This window comes from Rhinopithecus roxellana, chromosome 1 (genome assembly GCF_007565055.1).
Source record: "Rhinopithecus roxellana isolate Shanxi Qingling chromosome 1, ASM756505v1, whole genome shotgun sequence".
Lineage (NCBI taxonomy): Eukaryota > Metazoa > Chordata > Mammalia > Primates > Cercopithecidae > Rhinopithecus > Rhinopithecus roxellana.
Window position 1 is genome coordinate 34,260,169 of NC_044549.1, and position 25,055 is coordinate 34,285,223.

The 25,055-nt window shown below is 37.3% G+C and overlaps 1 protein-coding gene and 1 long non-coding RNA gene across 7 annotated transcripts in view; one reads left to right on the forward strand and one right to left on the reverse strand.

Moving 5' to 3' along the window:
• CFAP44 (cilia and flagella associated protein 44) overlaps positions 1-25,055 on the reverse strand; it is a 149,226-nt gene that overhangs the window by 98,619 nt on the left and 25,552 nt on the right. For 4 of the 6 annotated variants that reach the window (XR_004060088.1, XM_030941084.1, XM_030941082.1 and 1 more), the window contains exons 6-16: positions 24,301-24,463; positions 20,868-20,970; positions 15,277-15,493; positions 13,219-13,333; positions 10,134-10,298; positions 7,854-8,009; positions 7,511-7,558; positions 6,825-6,924; positions 6,188-6,282; positions 3,310-3,519; positions 2,543-2,653 (exon numbers count right to left, since the gene is read on the reverse strand). Coding sequence is in view for 5 of the 6 variants with exons in the window: in XM_030941084.1 (XP_030796944.1) it covers positions 2,543-2,653; positions 3,310-3,519; positions 6,188-6,282; positions 6,825-6,924; positions 7,511-7,558; positions 7,854-8,009; positions 10,134-10,298; positions 13,219-13,333; positions 15,277-15,493; positions 20,868-20,970; positions 24,301-24,463 (1,483 nt within the window). In the remaining variant the exon portion in view is untranslated. Of the gene's footprint in view, positions 1-2,542; positions 2,654-3,309; positions 3,520-6,187; positions 6,283-6,824; positions 6,925-7,510; positions 7,559-7,853; positions 8,010-10,133; positions 10,299-13,218; positions 13,334-15,267; positions 15,494-20,867; positions 20,971-24,300; positions 24,464-25,055 lie in introns of those variants that run through there. The other 2 variants (XM_030941097.1, XM_030941093.1) reach the window with 2 other exon arrangements.
• LOC104660623 overlaps positions 10,280-25,055 on the forward strand; it is a 29,495-nt gene continuing 14,719 nt past the window's right edge. The window contains exons 1-2 of the long non-coding RNA XR_747735.2: positions 10,280-10,338; positions 21,562-21,673. This is a non-coding gene — a long non-coding RNA (uncharacterized LOC104660623). The remainder of the gene's footprint in view (positions 10,339-21,561; positions 21,674-25,055) is intronic.

Consider the following 25,055-nt stretch of genomic DNA (forward strand, 5'->3'; position numbering starts at 1 on the left):
ACTTTTTACTTTAGTAATTTGCAAATGATTTTAGAAATACAAGTGCTAGCAAGTAGCACTGCCCAAAATGACTTTTAAATTATGCTGAGTGTTTTGGTCTTGTATGGTACAGGTTGTTTGTCCCCTACAAATCTCACATTGAAATTTGATCTCTAATGTTAGACATGGGGCCTAATGGGAGGTATTTGGGTCTTGCGGGTGGATGCCTCATGAATAGATTGGTGCCTTCCCTGGGTGGGGAAGGGGGTGGGTTCTTGTTCTATTCATTCCCAGGAGAGCTGGTTATTTAAAAGAGCCTGGCACCTCCCCACTCCCTCTTTTGTTTGTTTGTTTGTGATACGGTCTCACTCTGACACCCAGGCTGGATGGAGCGCAGTGGCGCGATCTTGGCACACTGCAGCCTCAAGCGATCCTCCCACCTCAACCTCCGGAGTTGCTGGGACTAGAGGCGTGCACCACCACACCTGACTAATTTTTGTATTTTTTGTAGAGACAGGGTTTCACCATGTTGCCCAGGCTTGTCTCAACTCCTGCAGTCAAGTGATCCACTTGCCTTGGCCTCCCAAAGTGCTGGGATTACAGGTGTGCGCCACCACACCTGGTCTCCCCGCTCTCCCTCTTGCTTCCTCTCTCACTACATGATCTCTACACAAGCTAGATCCCTTTCACCTTCTGACATGACTACAAGCTCATGAGGCCCTCACCAGAAGATGCTGGCACCATGCTTCTTGTATAGCCTGCAAAGCCATGAGCCAAATTGCCCAGCCTCAAGTATTCCATTATAGCCACACAAAGAAACCAATAATTACTTTTAATTTTTTTAACTTATTTCAAAATAAGTATAGATTTACAGGAAGTTGAAAAGATGGTACACAGAGGTATCATGTACCCTTCACTCAATTTCTACCACTGATTACATCTTATGCAACTATACAAAACCATCCAGGACTTTGACATTAGTACAGAATGTGTGTATAGCTCTACATCATTTTCTCATATGTGTAGATTTGTGTAAGTATCATGACAATTAAGACAAAAACTATACCATCACCACAAAGGTCTCATTCAAGCTACTTCTTTAATGTCACACCTACTCCCCTCCCACTCACCACCCCAACCCCTGGCAAATGTTGGTTGATCTTTTTAACTTTGTATCTAGGGAAGTGAATAAAGGATACACATAATGTTTTACGTTGTGATATAAACATTCATGCTTTCTCACAGAGTTTCCTTTGCAGCTACCACTCCCTTCACCTGAACCATCTGTACCCATCTCTTATTCATTTGGTCATATCCTACCAATTTCTCAAAATCAAGGTACAGTAATACAAAATAATAACTTAATTTTAACTTCTTCCTTTCTTGATAGTTCCCTGCTCTAAATTCACAACACACATTGTCTATACCAGGGGTGTCCAATCTTTTCGCTTCCCTGGGCCACACTGGAAAAAGAAGAATTGTCTTGGCCCACACATGAAATACACTAACTAACACTAACAACAGCTGATGAGCTAAAAACAAAACTGCAAAATATCTCATAAAGTTTTCAGAAAGTTTACGAATTTGTGTTGTGCCTCATTCAAAGCCATCCTAGGCTGCATGCAGCCCACAGGCTATGGGTTGGACAAGCTTGGTCTATACCATTGATATTTTATTCATCAATTCCTTTGTGAAACCTTATTGTTCAATGATAAGGTATATTTAACTTTTTACATGTACATTTTTTTCTCTTCAAGAGACTGTTTTGTACTGCTTATTTAATCCACCACAGTGCCTAGAAAAGATAGAAACAATGAGTATTTGTTGACTAATTTCAAAAAGCATTTTTAAGATAATACTAATGTATTTTCTGGTCCTTTTATTTAGAAAAGCTTAAAGTGGATTACCAATGTTACTCCAAGAATCCTGATGGCACTTCTATGCAATTCGTCAGTATTATTATCCTGGCACCTGGCACAGCACTTGGTTTAGACAGTCAATCAATATTTAGATGACTGAATTATCATATGCTCACATTTAGTAAAAGTAGAGACATTAAAAGACATTAGTAATCAATACTGAATTACCAATTGCTAAGAAAGAAGAAATAAAAGGACAGAAGAGGAAACAGATGTGGATTGAGGGCAGAGGAGAAGTAAAGAGATAAAGATGAGGAAAAGTACATTCAGAACTTAGAATTCAGCTTCTGATTCTCAGAGAGACTGACTGATCAAGGTGAAAGCATTTCGACATATCATGCCTGTGGCCAAAAGTCCCATTGGAGGAAAGCCTGAAAAAACGCTGGGTTTTGAGAGAGGATCATGGTCAACCAATAAGACCGTGAAAGAGAAAGGAGGCAGTGAGAGAGAGGAAGGCTCCTGAGTGATGCTCTACTGGCCAACCCCAGCAGCAGCCACCTGAACTTTCTGTTGTTGCATCCCTGACCCTCACTGCAGGAACCAGGAGTGGGCTAAAAACTTCCACCTGCTATTCTCTATCTACAAGATAGTTTCACTATGTAGTAATTGAGATTTAAGCAGGAAGACAAATAATAATGACTTACATGAGACATAGGAGACCACATTAACTGACACACAGGTCCAGGAGTATTAATATAACCAATTGGCTTATAATCCATTTCCACTTCAAAGAAGAAAACAGTTTGATCTTTACTCTAAGGAAAAAGACACATCCAGCAAATATATATTACTATGAAATCTAGTCTATCGATCACAAAAAAAGCATTTAATAGCATACGCTATATCTATCTACAATGGTCATATATCCCAGATTATTCTAGGAGAATTCTTATTTCTAAAACTTGCTCCATTTTCCCCATTAGAACATTTGGCAAACCATGTGTTTCAATATGTGGTTATGAAAATATGATCACCATACTTTCAGAAATGCACACAAAAAAATTCTACCATGCATATGCTCGCCTATTAGTGCATGAAGAATTTACACGGTTATTCTCTTCCTTTATGACAATTCTATATAAGAACATACCTATGTTGAACAAAATACTGATTATAAACAATACAACTAGCACGGTCCCCAGTTGAAATTTCCTATTCATTTAAAATAAGTATTAGAATTCAACTTGCAAGAATATTTTTAAGTGTTATTCACATGCTCCAGCTCTATTCTGATTAAAAAGAGGGTTATTCACAGACTACATTGAAAGAATATGACTATAAAGAAAGCAAAATATGAATATATTGATAGAAAATGAATTTCAGTAAATAAGACATGATGAAGTAGGAGTACTTATAAGGCAATGTCAACTATAAAATTTCAACAAGAAAAGAAAGGAAATGTACTGCTTACCCCTGTAGCTAGAATTTCCCCATCACGTTCATAAGCTAAAGCAGTGACACAAGCAGTATGGGGTTTGAAAACCTGTTTCAAGCGAATATCGGCATCCGAAATTTTCTTCCGTCCCACAAAAACCGTGAGCCCTTTTGGATCATAAAGTTCAAGAATTCGAACAACTCCATCTTCAAATCCTACAATAATTTCTGCTCCAGTGAAGTTTACCTTGGAAAAAATTAAAGATAAGGGACCTGAAACGAGTTAATTGAGAAAGTTGGACTATATAACAGATATTTTATTTAGACTTAGGTAATTTAATATTGGCTGCCCATTGGCAATTCTTTATACCACTTTCTGGTAACCACTATCCATTCTAGCATATCTCTTTATAATCAATGACCACAGGAAGGATAAACAATGTTAATTCAAACATTGAATGAACAAACAGCAGAGTGTCTGCCTACCACATGCTAAGCACCTATCATCAGCCACTCAGTGGTGAACATAAACAGACTCAGTGCTTGGTTTCACAGAGTTTTGGTCTAGTGAAAGGTGGACACATTAATCATCACATAAATGAGTGTGAAATTATGAACTGAAATAAGTGCTAAAAGAAAGAAATGCATTCTCTGAGAGCATATAACAAAGAAGGCTGACCTCAACTTATGGCTTCCCTAAGAAAGAGATGGTGGAGCTGATAGCAAAAGGATGCTCAGGAATTAGCTAGGTACAGGAAGGTGGGACAAGCACTCCTAAGAGAGAATATAACTTGTGCAGAAGTCCTGTGGCAGGAAATAACAGAATTCAAGAAAAAGTTATAGTATGACTAGAGTAAGAGAACAACGTTTCCCCGGGAGGCTGGAGAGGAAGACAGGCAAGCTGTAGATGATAAAATGGGTTCCACGTCACATTAAGAAGAGTCTTCATAAAGTCTCAGCTGGAGATATAAATCTACCAATGTCTGAATGTACCAAATCTGCTGTCTTGGAAGAGCCTGGGCATCCTGTAGAGCTCAATGACAATCAGTTATGAGAATTTGGGGAATAAAAAAGTTGTACACCATTCAACTCCAGTTGAATGTTGTTTATCCAATAAAAATTTACTAAGTGTCTAAATGTACCAGTAACTATAGAGGCACAGGAGGTGCAAAGAATAAGGCATGGTTGTCACCATGAAAAAAGTCTAGTGGGAAAGACAATAAAGCACATAATCCTAGTATGCTGTGATAAATGCTGTAAGAGATATATACACACAAGCACTAAGGGGAAAAAAATCACAGAGGAAGGAGGCCCTAACTCTACTTGAAGGTAGATTCATGGAGGGCTATGCAGAGATGATGTCTGACCTGAGCTGGGTCATAAAGACTGATGTGTAGCCTTCCAGAAAGGTAAAGGGGTATGGAGAAGGGACATTTTAATTGTAGCTTAAAATCCATATGATCATTACTCGGATAAAAGCCTAAAAAAGGAAACATGCTGTGAACATTACACAACCATCTGAATAAACAATTCAATTACCTGGATTGTAGTTTTAAGACTTCGTTAAGAGTGTAACTACATTAGGATAGTGAGTGAGCTAGGTCTGCCAATCCAAACGCTCTGTCATTTCTACTTGCTCTAGCCTCATCACGAAGCTGGCTCTGTTCCCTGGACTAAGTTCTCCTGCTGGTCTTGATCCCATCATGAAATTCCCCCTCATTCCAGTTATATCCACATTTACTTTTAGCCTGGAATATTTTCTTTTTAATTTCAACCCAAAATAATAAAGATTAAATATTTCCCCAAATAATTCCATGGCATTTTAAAAATATGTCTGCAAATCTTTGATGTGCCTCCCATGGAGAGATGGGGTTTAAGTCCCCTCCTCTTGATTCTGTATGGGGCTTGTGACTGTGTGACTGCTTCACCCAATCAAGTATGGTAGAAGTGATATTTTGACTTCTGGGGAATGGGCCATAAAAGGTCATCAGCTTCTACCTTTACTGTTGGAACACTAGATCTTGGAGCCCTGAGCTACCATGTAAAAAGTGTGTGACTATCCTGAGGCTGCCATGTTCTGATGAAGTCGAAGCCACCTGGAGAGGGTATTACGTATAAACACTCCTATTGGCAGTCCCAGCATAGCCTAGCCTTCAAGTCGTCCAACCCAGGTGACAGCCTTGTGATCAAGAAGCCTTTGGGCTATTCCAGGCCCAGCCATTCATGTCTTCCCAGCTGAGTTCCCAGACACCCTGAAGCAGAGACAATCCATCCCTGCTGTCACCCAAATCTCAACACAAAGACTACATGAACAAAATAAAATGATTATTTTATGCCACTACATTTTGAGATAGTATATTACACAGCAATTGATAAATGGAACAACTCCCTATCCCAGCTTAATTTGTTTCTATAGTTCTTATAATTATCTAACATAAAGTGTACTTAACTTACTTATTTTGACTACTATCTGTCTCTGCCTCCCTCCCACTAAAGCATAAGGTCCATGAGGGGCAAGCATTTTTTGTCTTTTTATTCACTTCTATATTTCCAGAATCTAAAACAAGACCTGGCACATTGTTGGCACTCTGTAAATATTAATAGGATGAATGAAATCAAAGTCAGATGGATCAAGGTTAGAGACACAAAGTTCTGTTGGGAAACTGCTTTGCAACATGAAACTATTACGAATCTACAGGTGGCATAAAAACAGAAATTTCACTAAAAACAAGACCAAACCCATAACAACAATCATGGTAAAGATTTCTATTATATTCTGACTAAAATAAACTAACTTAAAACTTTTATTATTCCTTAAAATTTTGAGTCAGCAAATATCCATATTTCCAAGAAATAGCATTGATATACCGTATTTACCAACAGAGTCTGGTAATTCATTATAACAACAAACTTACCATTCGGGGTACCCAAACAAGGGCAGTACCTCCTTGTTTGAATTTCATCTGAGCCAAAAGAGTTTTGCTAGCAAAATCATAGATTCGAACAGAGCCTACGGAAAGACAGTTTTAAAAGAAAAAAATTATATACATAATTTTTTAAGTCTTTGCTTACTTTTTACATATTGAATACTATAACAAGAAATTTCTTAACTAAATCAGTCAATAACTTTCTTTTGTAAAAAATTTCATGTACAACCTCAAACAGGTAATTCATAAACATGAATAATAAAGAATAAAACAGATGATTGACTGGTGGGTCAATTTCACCTTGCATAGTCCATATAGATTTGCCGTAAGTTAAGAAGGAAGAAAGGAGATGGAAAGAATAGAAAAAAGACAAATGTGGACAATATCAAAATGAGCAGCATTTTCATGAACAATTTACAGATTGTGTCCTTATTTTAATCTCTCACAATAACCATGGCTGCTGCATTTTGTGCCCTCTAGTCTCTCCAACTCACCTCACTTGCATTCAAGAGGCTCCCCTTTTGGGAAAATCCTCAAATGCTCTTAAGTCAAACACATATAAAAATTGTACTGCAAATAAAACAAAACAAGGCCAGATATATTTTTATTAAGAGTTCCTACTTACAGTCCAAGGCAGTTGTGGCCATGAGATAAGTGAGAGGAGAAACAGCCACGGCTTCAACAGCTCCGGAATGGAAGGAAAAGAGGAATTCTGGGTCCTGGGTCTGAGAATAGACAGACACTTACTAGATTTCAAAGACAAGGTGACATAGAATTAAGATCAAGTTTTGAAAAATGCAAAAAGAAAAATATAACACATGTGTGATTTTACTTGCACAGAAATAAGAAAAAGCCTAAAAAGTCAGAAAGAACACTAGTTCAGATTTAGGAGAACCAGATAGACTCCTGGGCTTTGCCCTTAATGGCTGTGTGATTTTGTGCAAGTCACTTCAAATGCCAGTTTCCATTTCTTCATCTGTAAAATGAGATGATAACAGCTACTAAATAGGGTAGTGATGAGGATCACACGAGATAAAATAAATGAAAATTCCATATATTCATAAAAACTATAAAGCACTATATAATGTTAGGTGTTGTCACTGCCACTTTTCTGGTAAATGATGCTATGAGATAGATACTTTTTTATGTAAAATCATAATGAGAGAGAATTCTCAAGAGTAGCACATGTTGGGTAAGTTTTTTATGAGAACCATGATCAAATATGGAGAAAGATAAAGAATACTTTAAAGACAAATAAGAAAAGTTTTTACTATGAAAGTTTGGGGAAAATAAGAATAATAGGCAACTTACAATATTTGAAAAACTAAGGTCAAGCTTCCATATGGCTCCATTGGCATCCTAAAAAAATTAAATAGTATTTTGTTTCATCATTTTAAACTTTCATCAAATTTTTTCAATGTTTTTCCTATGATTTAATAAAGTAAGGACAAGCAATAATACTAAAAGCTCACATATATTTTAAAGTATAATTGAAATTTATAAAAACAACTTCTATATTTTAGAATGCAGCCACACAATAAGCAATCTCATAACATTTACAGTCAAATGGACTTGTAGCCAAATCAATCATACTACTATTTTAATTTTTTGTCCCTGTAATGTTAAAGAGCCAAAAGAGAAGAATGCAACACACCTGAGCCAACCAAAAGTTATTTCCAGCTTCACTCATTTTTGTCATAGAGAAGAGATTCACATTCTTGTCTACTTGAAGTTCATTAATAGGCTCAATCTCCAACAATCCAGTCTCATCTATTATATCAGCGGTGTCTATTGTCTCAAAATCCCATATCTTGTAAAATGTAAAGAAAATATTTTAATTGATCAGTAGTTTCTGAACAATGATTTTCTAAGCCAGAAAAACCCTGACTTTTTTTTTCAAAAGTCATTTCTTGTTCTTTCATGAAAAGTAACAATGAACAGGTGTGATAAGAACACCAAAACCTGAACCCTGGAATGTTACTCTGAACTGAGGTATGGTAAGTCATTACAGTTTCCTTTACATTTATAAAGATTAGTGAGAATGTACAGCCTTGCATAAGAATTTTAATTTGTCCAAAACAAATTTTATTTCAAGGTTTCTATTAGATCTCTTTTTACATAAAGTGGCCATAGGAGTATATGGTTCAGTTGTTCAGCAAGACATCATAATGAACCCTGTTTTCTACGCACCAGTAGACCCCTGAAGGGGGAAATACACCTTCTCGCTTAATGACTCAAGCACTATCTCATTAGAAGCAAACAATATAGATGTAGATAAAGTCTCTATTAGAAAATGTTTCTCTTCCTGAATATTAATATTTCACACTTTACTATCTCATTGGGAAAATATGGCATTTCCCCAAGTGCATACCACCAAACATGTTTCATAGTAAGCGAGATAGTAAATGTTACTATCTCACAGTGAGACAGTAAAGTATAGCTTGTTCCTCATTTGGAGAGGAGTCCAGAATACTACAAGAAGAGTGAGGGAGCACAGTTTTACCTCACGGTGGCAAGGAGGCTCAGCAGGACCTCCCCTGTGAGGCGCCAAAGTTCATTCTGGACAGTTCTGGCGACATACCCTGCCATGTGAACCTAGACTGAATAACTGAGTCTTTGAGAAAGGAACTCTGGGGAGACTGTCCCATAAATTAGCCTGGTTGGGGGAAGAGAGAAATATCTGAAGGTCAGGGTTAGGGTTAAGAACCAGACTAGGATCAGACTAACCCCTGGGAGTTGGGCTAGGTTTTCTCTAAAGGGTAAGATGTAGAGATTTACTGTGTGAAGGACTGAAAAGACAAGGACAGACTCTGAAAAGAGAAGGAAGCTTAGGAATTACTGGTGTCCATGAAGGGATCCTATATGAAATATTTAACTTCTTTTCTCCTGAAGTTTTCTCCTACTTATTATTTGGACATTTTCGGGTAACGTATGTCTTAGAAAGATAGCAAATATATCATATGACAAAATAAAGGACACAAAAGATTCTCAGAGCAATGTGTGAAATCTAACAAGATTAAATTTAATATTGTAAATGTAAAAACATACACTGGGGCTCAAAAAGCCAGTGGTAAGAAGACCTACTGTGGGAGATATGGGTTAAACAATATTAAACACAGTAAGCTCAATCGGTAGCAACAGAGTGACCAGACTCTTAAAAAAAATACAGTCTCACTTTTGATAACACTTCTTAAAGAATGTCAATAGAACACTACCACTTTCTTATGAAAGGCCCCATTGAAAATATCTACCAAGAGGACTACGAGGCAAATCCCAAGGCTACAGGTTGACCAGCCACAGCGGGATACTCATGAACAGAAAGTGCTACACAGAGTGGGTGGGAGAAGTGTGACAACAGCAATCAAGGGACTTAGATGCTGGAGCAATGTTCCAGCTTCTCCCAGGCTTGGGCAAAAGAGTGTCCACAAGAGAAAGCAAGTGAGTTCCCTAGCATATGGAGCAAGAAGAATGTAGCATTCATAGGCAAACTCCATCAGTTCAGTTCAAACTCCATCAGAAATACACCAGTTCTGGGTGTATCTCTATTTGGTAACCTCAGTAAAAAATAACTAACAAATGTTCAGCACCTTTGTTCCTACAAAATGGCCCATTCATATGGAGCCTTTTGGAAGGATATGTGGGTCTACTGTTCATCTTGTGCTAACATGAGTTTTCATCTTCTAAAGTTATTATTTCAACAGAATCAAAATAACAAGAGGCCCTCTCAAAGTTTCAGTGGTAAAATGCAGTAAATTAATTTTGACAAGAATGCAAATATTTACCACAAGAGAAGCATTATTTAAAGTGAGTTGGGCTGGAGAGTAAATGACTACTGATCTCCTTCACAAAATAACCTTTATGAGAAATAAAACCCTTTGGGTGATCTACAAGTCTTAAATGTGGGTGCTACCGTCCAAGTATCAAGAAAACTTACCCTAACACATCCATCTGACCCAACCGTGATAACTTCACCCTCATCCAGCATTATCTGGTTAATGGGACCATTGTGACATGACTTGCTTGTACCTCGACAGAGCTCCACTTTGATCAGACCACCTTCCCAAAGCAGCATGTTGCCCCATTCTGACCCTGAGAGCACCTGGCAGATATGTGGAAAAAAGAAATGTGCATCAAAACAGGTAAGTGTATGTATTTATGCCTCAAATAGTAAGTGAAAATTATTTGTAAGGTTTTTTGAATGATTATAAAATTTTTAAATGGAAAAATAAAAAAATACAGAAATGAAGACCTACTATCCCAGACACAACTACTAATAACATTTTAATGTATTTCCTTCCAGGATTATTATCAGTTTTACATCTTTGTGATTAGGCTGTATGTTGTTGGTAATTGTTCCTGTATGTATACCATAGACTTCTTGGTACATCTCTTAGGACAAAAGACAGGAGTGGAATTAGATGAGAGTCTACTTTTTAAATGTAATACTGTCAAATTTTAGATATTAGATAACTTGTAAGGCCAGTACTGAATTAAGTAGGTTATAGCATAATAGTATCCAATTTCAAACAAGGCTAATCATCTAAAACTTTTCTCAAATTAATCTGTTTAATCTGGCATTTTCTCAAGTGCATGCCACCAAACATTAGTTGTTAAGATATTAAACAAGGGTCACAAAATAAAGCAATATTGAGTATTGACTCTGTGCCAAGCACTGGTTCAGTACTTTATATATGTTAAGTTATTTAATGCAAAAAACCGTACGAACTAGGTACATTTATCAGGGATACCATGTACACTTGTGCATATTGGGTACCTCATTCTCATAGAAGAAACAGCTTTTTCTGACTCCCACAAAGGAACCATATGGGCCAATGGTAGCCATGACTATTATTACCCCCATTTTACAGAGGAGAACATTGAAGCACAAAACAGTTAAGTAACTTGCCCAAAACTACCCAGTCAGCATTCTAATACAAGCAAGGTGGCTCAAAACCTCCTATTCTGACTACACAGCCCCAGAAGGCAGATGCTAGGATAAACAAAGTCAAACACCTTTATTTTCTCTAGGACCCCTGGGAACTTTTAATAGAGAAGTATTTGCTGGGAATCACCAAGACGAATTTTTAGATACAAAGGAATTTGACTTAAAATGTCTTATTTTTATGGAGCTTCTGTACAGACTAATGTTCCATAAAAATTCACTTTGGGAAACTCTATTCTAATTTTTGCCTGCATGCTCTAGAGGTCTGCATTTCCATCTCCCCCTTATGTAGAGAAACTGATAATTTTATTCAGTCTTTTATTTCTTGGGTCTACCTATTTTTTAACAACTCTACCAACTTTACTGATTCTGTTCTTAAGCCTCAGCCTTTTATGGTAGAGTGTTTAGACTTATTTTCTTCTGTCCAGTGATGAAAGCCAGCAATGATGACAAAAACCTATAAGGCATTCCTTTCTGAAATGTGACTCATATCTAGCTTGCCTTTTCCATTTGTTCTGAGAAGTCTAGGCCCTTGATCATCTCTCTTTAGATGACAGCAACAGCTTCCATTCTAGCTCATTTCCTTGATTCCAGATTTCCCTTCTTCTAATCAACCTGGCATTTTATGGCCAAATTTGTTTATTACTTCTTCCACTTGCAAGTCTAGTCTTCCCATGTAGAGTAGTTCTCTACCTATTAAACTCCTTGTACACTAGGACCCAGTCATACTTCTCAACCAAAATTCTCCACTCTTTGCCAACATAAATGGTTTATTCCAATCTGCCCTCTAAAAATCTGATATTTATTTATAATGCTAAATATTTCCTTTAGTTGCTCTATCATTTAAAATGGCTTATTTCTTCCCTATATCTACACAAATTCTACCAACCCTTTAAAAATATATCTCTCATGCCAAGTTTTTAACAAGGATTCTATTGATCTTTATCTTACCTTAATTCTTACACTATTGAGAATTTGAAGCTGGGATGATTTAAGATCATCTCATGGATTTAGATATATTTTAGCCAGCATCCAAGGCTTTTTACTTCCTCCTATATACCATACTTTTGAATTGAGAATATTCAGTCAGGTAGATGACTAGACCACTTGGTTCGTTAGAGTAATATTTGTATGCTGGCATTTACTTACAACTGAGATGATCACAAATAATAATCTATAATTCATTCTAATACGAAGCTATGTAAAATACTGATAGAGAACTAATCCTAATTAACTATTATTTCAGGCAATATGCTTATAAATTTTATAAGAGGAAGAAAGGAAAGAAACTAACAATATTAAAGAATAAATTAACAGATTACAGTTGCAGTGTTGCAGATGCCTCTATAAAGTGGTTGCTCTTTCTGAGTAATAATCTGACAAAAAAATAAATGCCACAAGGCTGTATATAACCTTTGACCCAATAAGTCTTCTTGGATCATGATAGCAAGACAAAATGGGGAAAAATAAGTAATATAAATACTGCAACTCTGTGACATAATTAAAAGTAACAAATATTTGGGAGGCCGAGGCGGGTGGATCACGAGGTCAGGAGATCGAGACCATCCTCGCTAACATGGTGAAACCCCGTTTCTACTAAAAATATAAAAAGTTAGCCGGGCATGGTGGCGGGCACCTGTAGTCCCAGCTACTCAGGTGGCTGAGGCAGGAGAATGGCGTGAATCCGGGAGGCAGAGCTTGCAGTGAGCGGAGATTGCCCCACTGTACTCCAGCTTAGGCAACACAGTGAGACTCTGTCTCAAAAAAAAAAAAAAAAGTAGCAAATATGTCATTATGTTAATATATGAAAATGCTCACATACTTTATATGTGTGTATAATATTTATTAAAAAGAAAATAGAAAATGTTGGTTACATATGGATTATGACAATTTCAGGAAAATATTTTAATTACAATTGATAACTGAAGAAGTAAAATTAAATTTTCATTACATTTACAACGATAATAGCTGTTATTGGCAGAGTTTGTTAGAATGTAATATATTTTCACATATGTGTGCTTTCATATATGTACTTGAAAACACAATTTTAATATTGTAGAATAGTGGCCGTACTCACTTTCCCATCTGGGAGTTCCATGTAGCCTTCTATATCAGTAGTGGTTGTTTTGCCAAATCGACCTAGTGATCCCTGCAGCTTGAGACCTGTGAATGTAAAAGCCATTTCCCAGAACCTACAAACAAGAAAGAGACTGAATGTACCTCAAAGACATTTTATTGATTTTTATTTTAGTATGACCCAAACATTTACATATTTCAGAGTTGCATATATTATTTCATTCATTCATTCATTTATTTATCTGATTAAGGTTTATTAAGTATCTACTACCTGTCAGGCAAGGTTCTAGACAATATGAATTCAGCAATGATCAAAATAGGTGAAATATAAAATTTCCTGCCTTCAGGCATCTTATATTTTAGGGCTGTGCTACCTAATGCAGTAGCCTCCAGCTGTGTGTGACTATTTAAATTTAGATTTAAAGTAATTAACATTAAATAAAATCAAAATGTTAGTGTTTCAGTCACACTAGCCAATTTCAAGTGCTCAGTAACTACATGTGGCTAGCAGCCACTGTATTAGACAGCATAGAACATTCCCAGTCTGTCAGAAAGTTCTCTTAGACAGTATTGTTTTAGAAGATACAAAAGTTTTCCAAAGAATTCTAATTTACAAACTGTGTGACTTTGAGCACTTTTCTAGATCACCGTGTGCCTTCATTTTCTCAGGTATAAAATGAGAAAATTAGTAACACCTACCTCATAAAATTGTTGAAAAATTCTTAGAACAGTGCCTAGCATATCAAAGCAATCAATAAATGTTATTACTAACATTTTCTTATTAATAGTCTAAACAAATGGACAGGATGATGAAGACCACATAGAAAAAGAAGAAATATACAAGTAGATATAAAATAGATAATTGAGAGTATCAACAAGCCAATGATACAAAGCCAAAAGCCTAGATAGCCAACATCCTCTCCAAGGGAATGGTAGGTCCCCTGATGACATGCTTCCGTATACTCTGGGTTCCTTCATAGCACTTCACACATGAAATTAACTGTTCAATGTCTGCCTTTTCCCCAAAGATATGGGGCATAGAAAATACAGATTTTACTAAATAATCAGAAAATATAAGAAATTGGAAAATTTTAACATATAGCTAGCAGAAGTTTATTTGAAAATTCCCCAAAGATTGCAATTAAAAATCTGCTCAATTAGTCTATATTTCTAATGAGTGAATAATAAAAAGACCAGATTTAAATTGAGACAAGAGGAATTTAGGATGGATAAAAATGTCTTTCTCTTAAAGAGACTCTGATAATCAAGTTATGGGCAGCTCTGGGGTGGTAGAAGATTGTTATACGAATGCATGAGACAAAGTGGAACATAGATAGAGAAAGACAAGATCATTGCACCCTAGAAATAGACAAGGGTATGATACAATGAAAAGAGCATGGAGTTTGGAGCAAGACATAAGATCAAGAGTAGGCTCTGCCACTGTTTCATATTGAGTGTTCCTTGTCAGGAATGATACTGTGATAATTCTTATTTTACAGATGAAGACTGAGTTGCTACAAACAAGAAATTCAGTAGTGGATGTGAAAGCTCAATACACTGGGCATAGTGGCTCACGCCTGTCATCCCAGCACTTTGGGAGGCCAAGGCGGGTGGATCACCTGAGGTCGGGAGTTCAAGACCAGCCTGACCAACATGGAGAAACCCAACTCTACTAAAAATACAAAATTAGCCAGGCATGGTGGTGGGTGCTTGTAGTCCCAGCTACTCAGGAGGCTGAGGCAGGAGAATCACTTGAACCCAGGAGGTGGATGTTGCAGTGAGCTGAGATCACACCATTGCACTCTAGCCTGGGCAACAAGAGCAAAACTCCATCTCAAAAAAAAAAAGCTCTTATTTTATCTATGCTGTTTGCAGAAACAAAATCCCACATATCTAATTAGAAAAGGGGCATTACTAGTTAGCTTTTAAAATAACATACTTTTAAATAATTCTAATGTTAACCAAAACAGAAAAAAAAAAAAAGTCTCCAGCTCTTAGATCCTCTTAGAAAAATACTCCTGTGATACATACTAGCAACTCTATTGGTTACCTGACCTACTTGATGTGGCCTGATCCTGATGTAGTAAGCTGCTCTTCATTATCAGGATTGAAAGTAACCTTAAAAACTTCCTGAGAAAAAGCTTTTGTCCTCAGTATAGGTTGTTCCTCTTTCCAGTTCCAGATAGTCAGTGTGTAGTCAGGGTTGCTACCGACAGACGCCAGCAAGGTACCGCTGTAGTTAAAGTTCACATAAGCATATCCCTTCTCAGTCCCATCTGGAAGGATAAATGGAAGCCTAATAAATAAGGACACATTTATTTCATTTTCAAAAACATGTTGTAAAAAAAGAGAGGGAGTCAGCCCATGGTGACATAAGAATGCCAAGAATACCCTAAAGGAACAATTCCAAAAACATTCACCATCTTTAGCTTTAGAATGAATTATGTGATATGAAGGGGGAGGATAAAGAAATCTTAATCACATATTGCATGAGAAAAACACTTTGAAAACATATTCCATTTTATGGCATGGGGAGAAACACAAAGCATATTAGATAGCAGTGTCAGAGTGTCAGATAGCAGTGTCCAGAGTGGCTCCAACTGGAATAGGAGCTGGGTAAAATAAGGCTGAGACCTACTGGGCTGCATTCCCAGGAGGTTGGGCATTCTAACTCACAGGATGAGATAGGTGGTGAGCACAAGATATAGGTCAAAAGACCCCACTGATAAAACAGGATGTGGTAAATACAGTGGCCAAAAACCACCAGATTCAAGATGGTGATGAAAGCGACCTCTGGTCTTCCTCACTACTCATTATATGCTAATTAATGCATTAGTATGTTAAGGACACTCCCACCAGCACCATGACAGCTTTTTTTTTTTTTTTTTTTTTTTTTTTTGAGACGGAGTCTTGCTCTGTTGCCCAGGCTGGAGTGCAGTGGCCGGATCTCAGCTCACTGCAAGCTCTGCCCCCCGGGTTCACGCCATTCTCCTGCCTCAGCCTCCCGAGTAGCTGGGACTACAGGCGCCAGCCACCTCGCCCGGCTAGTTTTTTGTAATTTTTAGTAGAGACGGGGTTTCACCGTGTTAGCCAGGATGGTCTCAATCTCCTGACCTCGTGCTCCGCCCGTCTCGGCCTCCCAAAGTGCTGGGATTACAGGCTTGAGCCACCGCGCCCAGCCCGTGACAGCTTATAAATACCATGGCCACATCAGAAAGTTACCTTATATGGCCTAAAAAGGGAGGAACCCTCAGTTCCAGGAATTGCCCACCCCTTTCCTGTCTGGAAACCTCATGAATAATCCACTCCTTGTTTAGCATATAATCAACAATAACTATGAGTATTCTTAGCCAAGCAGCCTGAGCCACTGCTCTGCCTATGGAGTAGCCATTCTTTTATTCCTTTACTTTCTTAATAAACTTGCTTTCATTTTACTCTATGGATTCACCTCAAATTCTTGCACAAGGTCTAAGAACCCTCTCTTGGGGTCTGGATCAGGACCGCTTTCCCATAACAATTCCATTAAATAAATCATTTTTCTTTTTTTCTTTATTTCTTCTAAAACACCAAAGATACATCTGCAGAACATGCAAGTTTGTTACATAGGTAAACATGTGCCATGGTGGTTTGCTGCACCTATTGACCTATCCTCTAAGTTCCTTCCCCTCACCCCCACCCCCCAACAGGCCCTGGTGTGTGTTGTTCACCTCTCTGTGTCCATGTGTTCTCAATCTTCAACTCCCATTTTGAGTGAGAACACACAGTGTTTGGTTTTCTGTTCCTGTGTTAGTTTGCTGAGGATGATGGCTTCCAGCTTCATCCATGTCCCTGCAAAGGACATGATCTTATTCCTTTTCATGGCTGCATAGTATCCCATGGTGTATATGTACCACATTTTCTTTATCCAGTCTATCATTGATGGGCACTTGGGTTGGTTGCATGTTTTTGCTATTGTAAATAGTACTGTAATAAACATACATGTGCATGTCTCTTTACAGCAGAATGATTTATATTCCTTTGGGTATATACCCAGTAATGGCATTGCTGGGTCAAATGGTATTTCTGGTTCTAGATCCTTGAGGAATCTGTCTTCAACAAGGGTTGAATTAATTTACATTCCCACCAACAGTGTAAAAGTGTTCCTATTTCCCCAGAGCCTTCCCGGCATCTATTGTTTCCTGACTTTTTAATAATTGCCATTCTGACTGGCATGAGATGGTATCTCATTGTAGTTTTGATTTGCATTTTTCTGATGATTAGTGATATTGAGCTTTTTTTCATATCCTTGTTGGCTGCATAAATGTCTTCTTTTGAGAAGTAACTGTTCATATCCTTTGCCCACTTTTTGATGGAATTGTTTTTTTCTTGTAAATATGTTTAAGTTCCTTGTAAATTCTGGATATTAGACCTTTGTCAGACGGGTAGACTGCACAAATTTTCTCCCTCTCTATAGGTTGCTTGTTCATTCTGATGATAGTTTCTTTTGCTGTACAGAAGCTCTTTAGTTTAATTAACTCCCCTTTGTCAATTTTGGCTTTTATTGCAATTGCTTTTGGCTTTTTTGTCATGAAGTCTTTGCCCATGCCTATGTCCTGAATGGTATTGCCTAGGTTTTCTTCTAGGGTTTTTATTGTTTTGGGTTTTACATTTAAGTCTTTAATCCATCTTGAGTTAATTTTTGTATAAGGTGTAAGGAAGAGGTCCAGTTTCAGTTTTCTGCATATGACTAGCCAGTTTTCCCAGCACCATTTACTGAATAGGAAATCCTTTCCCCGTTGCTTGTTTTTGTCAGGTTTGCCAAAGATCAGATGTGTGGTGCTATTTCTGAGGTCTCTGTTCTGCTCCATTGGTCTATATGTCTGTTTTGGTACCAGTACCATGTTGTTTTGGTTACTGTAGCCTTGTAGTATAGTTTGAAGTCAGGTAGTGTGATGCCTCCAGTTTTGTTCTTTTTGCTTAGGACTGTCTTGACTGTATGGGGTCTTCTTTGATTCCACATGAAACTTAAAATAGCTTTTTCTAATTCTGTGAAGAATGCTAATGGTGTTTTGATGCGAATACCATTGAATCTATAAATTACTTTGGGTAGTATGGCTATTTTTACAATATCGATTCTTCCTATCCATGAGCATGGAATGTTGTTCCATTTGTTTGTTTCCTCTCTTCCTTCCTTGAGCAGTGGTTTGTAGTTCTCCTTTAAGAGGTCCTTCACATCCCTTGCTGGCTGTGTTCCTAGGTATTTTATTCTCTTTGTGGTGATTGTGAATGGAAGTTCATTCATAATTTGGCTCTCTGCTTGCCTATTGTTGGTGTATAGGAATGCTTGTGATTTTTGCACATTGATTTTGTATCCTGAGACTTTGCTGAAGTTCTTTCTCAGTTCAAGAAGTTTTTGGGATGAGATGATGGGGTTTTCTAAACATAAAGTCATGTCATCTGCAAACAGTGACAACTTGACTTCCTCTCTTCCTATTTGAATACCCGTTATTTCCTTCTCTTGCCTGACTGCCCTAGCCAGAACTTCCAATTCTATGTTGAATAGGAATGGTGAGAGAGGGCATCCTTGTCTTGTACCAGTTTTCAAAGAAAGTGCTTCCAGCTTTTGCTCATTCAATATGATATTGGCTGTGGGTTTGTCATAAATAGCACTTATTATTTTAAGATATGCTCCATCAATACCTAGTTTATTGAGAGTTTTTAACATGAAGGGATGTTAAATTTTGTCAAAGGCCTTTTCTGCATCTATTGAGATAATCATGTGGTTTTTTACTTTGGTTCTGTTTATGTGATGGATTATGTTTATTGATTTGTGTAAGTTGAAGCACCCTTGCATACCAGGGATGAAGGCAACGTGATCGTTTTTTGAAGTGCTGCTGAATTCAGTTTGCCAGTATTTTATTGAGGATTTTTGCATCGATGTTCATCGGGGATATTGGCCTGAGGTTTTCTTTTTTGTTGTTGTGTCTCTTCCTGGTTTTGGTATCAGGATGATGCTGACTTTGTAAAATGAGTTAGGAAAGAGTCTCTCCTTTTCAAATGTCCGGAATAGTTTCAGAAGGAATGGTACCAGCTCCTCTTTGTATTTCTAGTAGAATTCAGCTGTGAATCCATCTGGTCCTGGGCTTTTTTTGGTTGGTAGGCTATTAATTACTGCCTCAATTTCAGAGCGTGTTATTGGTCTATTCAGGGATTCAACTTCTTTCTGGTTTAGTCTTGGTAGGGTGTATGCTTCCAGGAATTTATCAATTTCTTCTAGATTTTCTAGTTTATTTGCATAGAGGTGTCTATAGTATTCTCTGATGGTATTCTGTCTTTCTGTGAGGTCAGTGGTGATATCCACTTTATTTTTATTTTTTTTTTATTGTGTCTACTTGATTCTTCTCTCCCTTCTTCCGCTAGTGGTCTACCTATGTTGTTATTTTTTTCAAAAAACCAGCTCCTGGATTCATTGATTTTTTTTGGAGGGTTTTTCTGTCTCTATTTCCTTTTGTTCTTCTCTGATCTTAGTTATTTATTGTCTTCGTCTAGCTTTTGGATTAGTTTGCTCTGGCCTCTCTAGCTCTTTTAATTGTGATGTTAGGGTGTCAATTTGAGATCTTTTTGGCTTTTTGATGTGGGCATTTAGTGCTATAAATTTCCCTCTTAACACTGCTTTAGCTGTGTCCTAGAGATTCTGGTACATCATCTCTTTGCTCTCATTGGTTTTGAAGAACTTCTTGATTTCTGCCTTAATTTCATTATTTACACAGGAGTCATTCAGGAGCAGGTTGTTCAATTTCCATGAAATTGTGTGGTTTTTAGTGAGTTTCTTAATCCTGAGTTCTAATTTGATTGCACTGTGGTCTGACAGACTGTTTGCTATGATTTCAATTCTTACGCATTTGCTTTACTTCCAATTATTCGTTTTACTTCCAATTATGTGGTTGATTTTAGAATAAGTGTCATGTAGCACTGAGAAGAATGTATATTCTGTAGATTTGGAGTAGAGAGCTCTGTAGACATCTACTAGGTCCACTTGATCCAGAGCTGAGTTCAAGTCCTGAATATCCTTGTTAATTTTCGGTCTCGTTGATCTAATACTGACAGTGGGGTGCTAAATTCTCCCACTATTATTGTGTGGGAGTCTAAGTCTCTTTGTAGGTCTCTAGGAACTTGTTTTATGAATCTGGGTGCTCCTGTATTGGGTGCATATATATTCACAATAGTTAGCTCTTCTTGAATTGTTCCTGTTACCATTATGTAATGCCCTTCTTTGCCTTTTCTGATTTGTGTTAGCTTAAAATCTGTTTTGTCAGAGACTAAGATTGCAACCCGTGCTTTTTTTTCTTCCTTCCCATTTACTTGGTAAAATTTCCTCCATTTCTTTGTTTTGAGCCTGTGTGTGTCTTTGCAGGTAAGATGGGTCTCCTGAATTACAGCACACAATGGATCTTGACTCTTTATCCAGTTTGCCAGTCTGTGTCTTTTAATTGGGGCATTTAGCCCATTTACATTTAAGGTTAGTATTGTTGTGTGTGAATTTGAATAAATCTCTTTTCTATCTTCCACTGATTCTGTTTCTCTGGAGAACCTTGACTTATGAAATAATCTTCTTCTTCAGAATGTTATTATCCTTGTACATGAAATATTTAAATGTGCTTCTGGACTCACCTCGAAGGATTCTGTATGGTCTCAGAGAAGGATATTCATAAATGATAATATCTGGAAAACTCCCTTTTTCAGCTACTGTGAAGTAAGTTTTATGTGGATGAACCTAAAAAAGATAAAATTTCACCAAAATATTAAAAGAAAGATTTTTGTATAAATAGGCTGATATATGCAGTATTTAGCATCCACTATTTTATAATTTGTTATTAGGCTTTACTCTAATAGAAAACTCAAAAATGGGCATCAGATAAATATTTGATGATGGATACAACTGAAACTGAAAACTAGAATACACATTTTAAGTTTTACTTTAAGACAGTCATTTCTAACTCTGCAATTTTTTTAATTGCCATTGGAAGAGCTAGAACAATGGTTCTCAATCTTTAATGTGCATCAGAATCCACTGAAGGACTTATTAAAATACAGATTGCAAGCCCTAATCCCCAGAGTTTCTGACTTAATAGGTCAGGCTGGGACTCAAGAATTTGCATTTACATGTCTAACAAGGTAATTTCTAACTAGGTGATTTACATTCTATCAAGGTGATTTACATTTCTAACAAGATGATGTTGATGCAGCTAGTTTGGAGACCTTGCTTTGAGAACAACTAAGTGAGAAGAATTGTCTACCCTACATATAAATCAACCTAAATTTTGTATAGAAAAGCTCATGGATTGTATGGGATTCTTGTTTCCAGACCAGGTTACATCAGAATTTTTTAAATTTCACTGTGGAAAAAACTTACAAATGAATGAAACTTACTAGAAGTGAGATGTAATATTTCCAAGCCAGACACAGGGGAAATTACAGTAATTGTGCCCTGGATAAACTATTTGTGTCAGTATTTTCAAAGATAACTATATAAGTTGGATAAAATAGTATGTTTATTTCTGTTATTTTTGTCTATTGGTAAGCCAAATGTATAGGAAGGGTAAATCACCAGTCAAAAAATGAAAATAAAAATAAGCTGTTATAAGGATAAGCTATTTAAAACATATATGATGCTTATAAAATTCTGTTTTCAGATATTATTTCACATCTCCTGATTATATATAAGACAAAGAGCCTGGTTCTCAGATATAGATTGCTAATCATGGTACCCAAGATAACATTGTTTCCTTTAAATTTTACACCAACCTTGAGAGCTTAGATACCACTATTATCTCCATCTTATTGATGAGTAAACTGAGACACAGAGTTTAAGTAACTTGCCTGCAGTCACACAGTCTACAATGTGTTAAGTGTAAGAGATAGGATTCAAGCCAAATGTTAGAATCAAGAAACAAATGGGACTAAGAAATAGCAGATCTCAAGGAGGTAGGGAAAATGGATTAAGACCATATCTATCTAGATTCCCATTTGTAAAGAAATATGGTGTAGAACATGTGATCAAAGAAATTGGGATGAAGATTCAGGCAAATCCTTCACCCTTCTAGGTCATGTCTACAGTAAGTTAAAAAGTTTCCGCCTCTCGTATTGGAAATTGCTGTGGGGTTGGGTTTGGGAGTTTTATTTATTTATTTATTTATTTATTTATTTATTTATTGAGACACAGTCTCACTCTGTCATCCAGGCTGGAGTGCAGTGGCACGATCTCTGCTGTCTGCAATCTCCATCTCCCAGGCTCAAGCAATTCTCTTGCCTCAGCCTCCCAAGTAGCTGGGATTATAGGTGTGTGCCACCACACCTGGCTAATTTTTGTATTTTTAGTAGATATGGGGTTTCACCATGTTGGCCAGGCTTGTCTTGAACTCCTGGCCTCAAGTGATCCACCCACCTCTGCCTCCCAAAGTGCTGTGATTACAGGCAGGAGCCACTGCACCAAGCCAGGAGTTTTATTTTTGGCGAAGAACTGGAATTAGTAAATCATTTACTTTACACTCAACACAGAGATTCACCCTACCTTTTCCAGGTAGGGTGCTCAAACACTTTTCTCTAGGTTTCTCATAGCCTTGCTAAAGTATTTGTCAACCATAACTGGATAACTGTTTCAGAAAATATGAGGTAACATGGACAGTGGAGGCAAGGCCTCTGTCACTACCCAGGCTTCAACAGCTCCAGCACACACGGAGAAAAGGCCTTGTAGACATAAAATTGCTCAACATCCAGGTGGATGAGGATTAGGATTACCTTTTTTTTTTTTTTTTGAGACAGAGTCTTGCCTTGTCACCCAGGCTGAAGTGCAATGGCACAATCTCAGCTCACTGTAACCTCCACCTCCCAGGTTCAAGTGGTTCTCCTACCTCGGTCTCCTGAGTAGCTGGGATTACAGGCATGCACCACCGTGCCTGGTTAATTTCTTGTACCTTTAGTAGAGACAGGGTTTCACCACATTGGCCGGGCTGGTCTTGATCTCCCGACCTCATGATCTGCCCGCCTCCTCCTCCCAAAGTGCTGGGATTACAGGCGTGAGCCACTGTGCTTGGCCAGGATTAGCATTCTTGACCACACTACACCTCTGACTACTGTCCTCAAACCAAATTATTTTATAACAAAATATTAAAATAGAAATTTTAAAGCTATTACTGGCCACAGAGTAATAGATAAATAAGTGATAATTAGATGTTTCTTGGTCCCCTGCAGATGGTGTGGACCTCAGGGTCCTGAAACCTCATAGGCCCCAACTGACTTCCCTCCACAAAATCCACAACCCTCATGTTGGGCCCATGGCTATCTGCACACAGCTATTGCGACATTATCATGTACTTGTGTGTCTAGTTTTTGTTTTTCTTTTTACAAATATAGGTCTTGTCTCTTTAGATGGATTTTAAACTCTGAATTCATAGAGGTCATGAGTTCTTCTTCATTTAAATTCCCTACTATATGTTCTGTGTAGTGTTGGGTGCACAGTATTACATAATAAATTATTGCTGAACTTACTAGTCTTAAACTCTCCGAGGACATGGACCTTTATCATGTACACATACTATATACAGATAGATGATCAAGAAAGAAACAACCATGATAGTATCTTTCACTCCATAAATCTCAATATATCCTGTTTTCATAGTCAATCTATGTCTACGTCCCGTCTATATGTCTCACATTTTCCTCACCTTCTCCATTCCCATGGCCATGTGCCTGCTTCAGTCTTCAGATTAAGATTCTTTAAAATCTCCTCACTCACCTCCACTTCTAATCTAAATATGAAAAGCTTGCACGACTATGGGGAAGTCACCTAACCTCTATAAGCCCATTTCCTTATCTGCAAAAAGAAATAATATTATAATACTGCACAGAGGTAATGATAGTGAATGAGTGTCTGTAATAACTGAATTGAAAATGCCTCGGAATAAAGACAGCTGTGCATCTCATGTGATCCCACAATACTGTGTGTGCATGGTGATGGCATCTAACAACCATGTTGGCTGGTCCACAGAACAAGCAAAAAGATAGGGTTTTTCGGGGTTTTTTTTCTAATTTATTGAAGGCATACCCCAATGACGCCAATTCCTTCACCACTGCTACTTCTCAGGTAGGTCTGTTCCTTGGTTTTCAAATTCAGAAAGATCAGTTGGTTCCCAGCTATGTATACTGCGATACTGTTGTCCAGAAGTTGTAGGTTGGCTCGCTTTCTACAGTCATAACCAAAAGAATGTCTGAGGAAAAGTTGCTAAGGAAAAGAAGTGAAAAACAATACCATCCTAGGGATTGGAAAAGTGATGAAATAAATATATTTTTAAATCTATACTCTTAGATGAAGATATGAGGTTGAAGTAGTTGAATTTTACCCTGAAACTCATGATTTTTCTCTGTATTACTAACATTTTTTTTTAATTAGGTGAGAAACAAAAAGGCCTGGGTAGGAAAAAAATAAACAAATAAATAAATAAATCAGGTGACTACCCCATACTCTGATTTAGTTACTATTTTAATTTTCCTGGGGAAATCCTGACAGTCCATTAATTGTTTTTGCAAAAATAAATAAGGTTAAACCTATTTGGGTACCACAGACAGCAAAATTGTCACCTACATAATTATATTGTCCTCTCTCCCACTAAAACTAAATCATACTGTATAACATGGGAGAAAGTCTATATCTTGATCACCTTTCTATTCACAATGCCTGTTAAGTTTGTTGACTAACCATAGTAACAATATTATACAGGCTTTTACCTTGATGTTGAAAGACAAGATGCTTAAAATTCTAACATGTTTGTAAAATTTTAACACACCATTTGATAACATGAT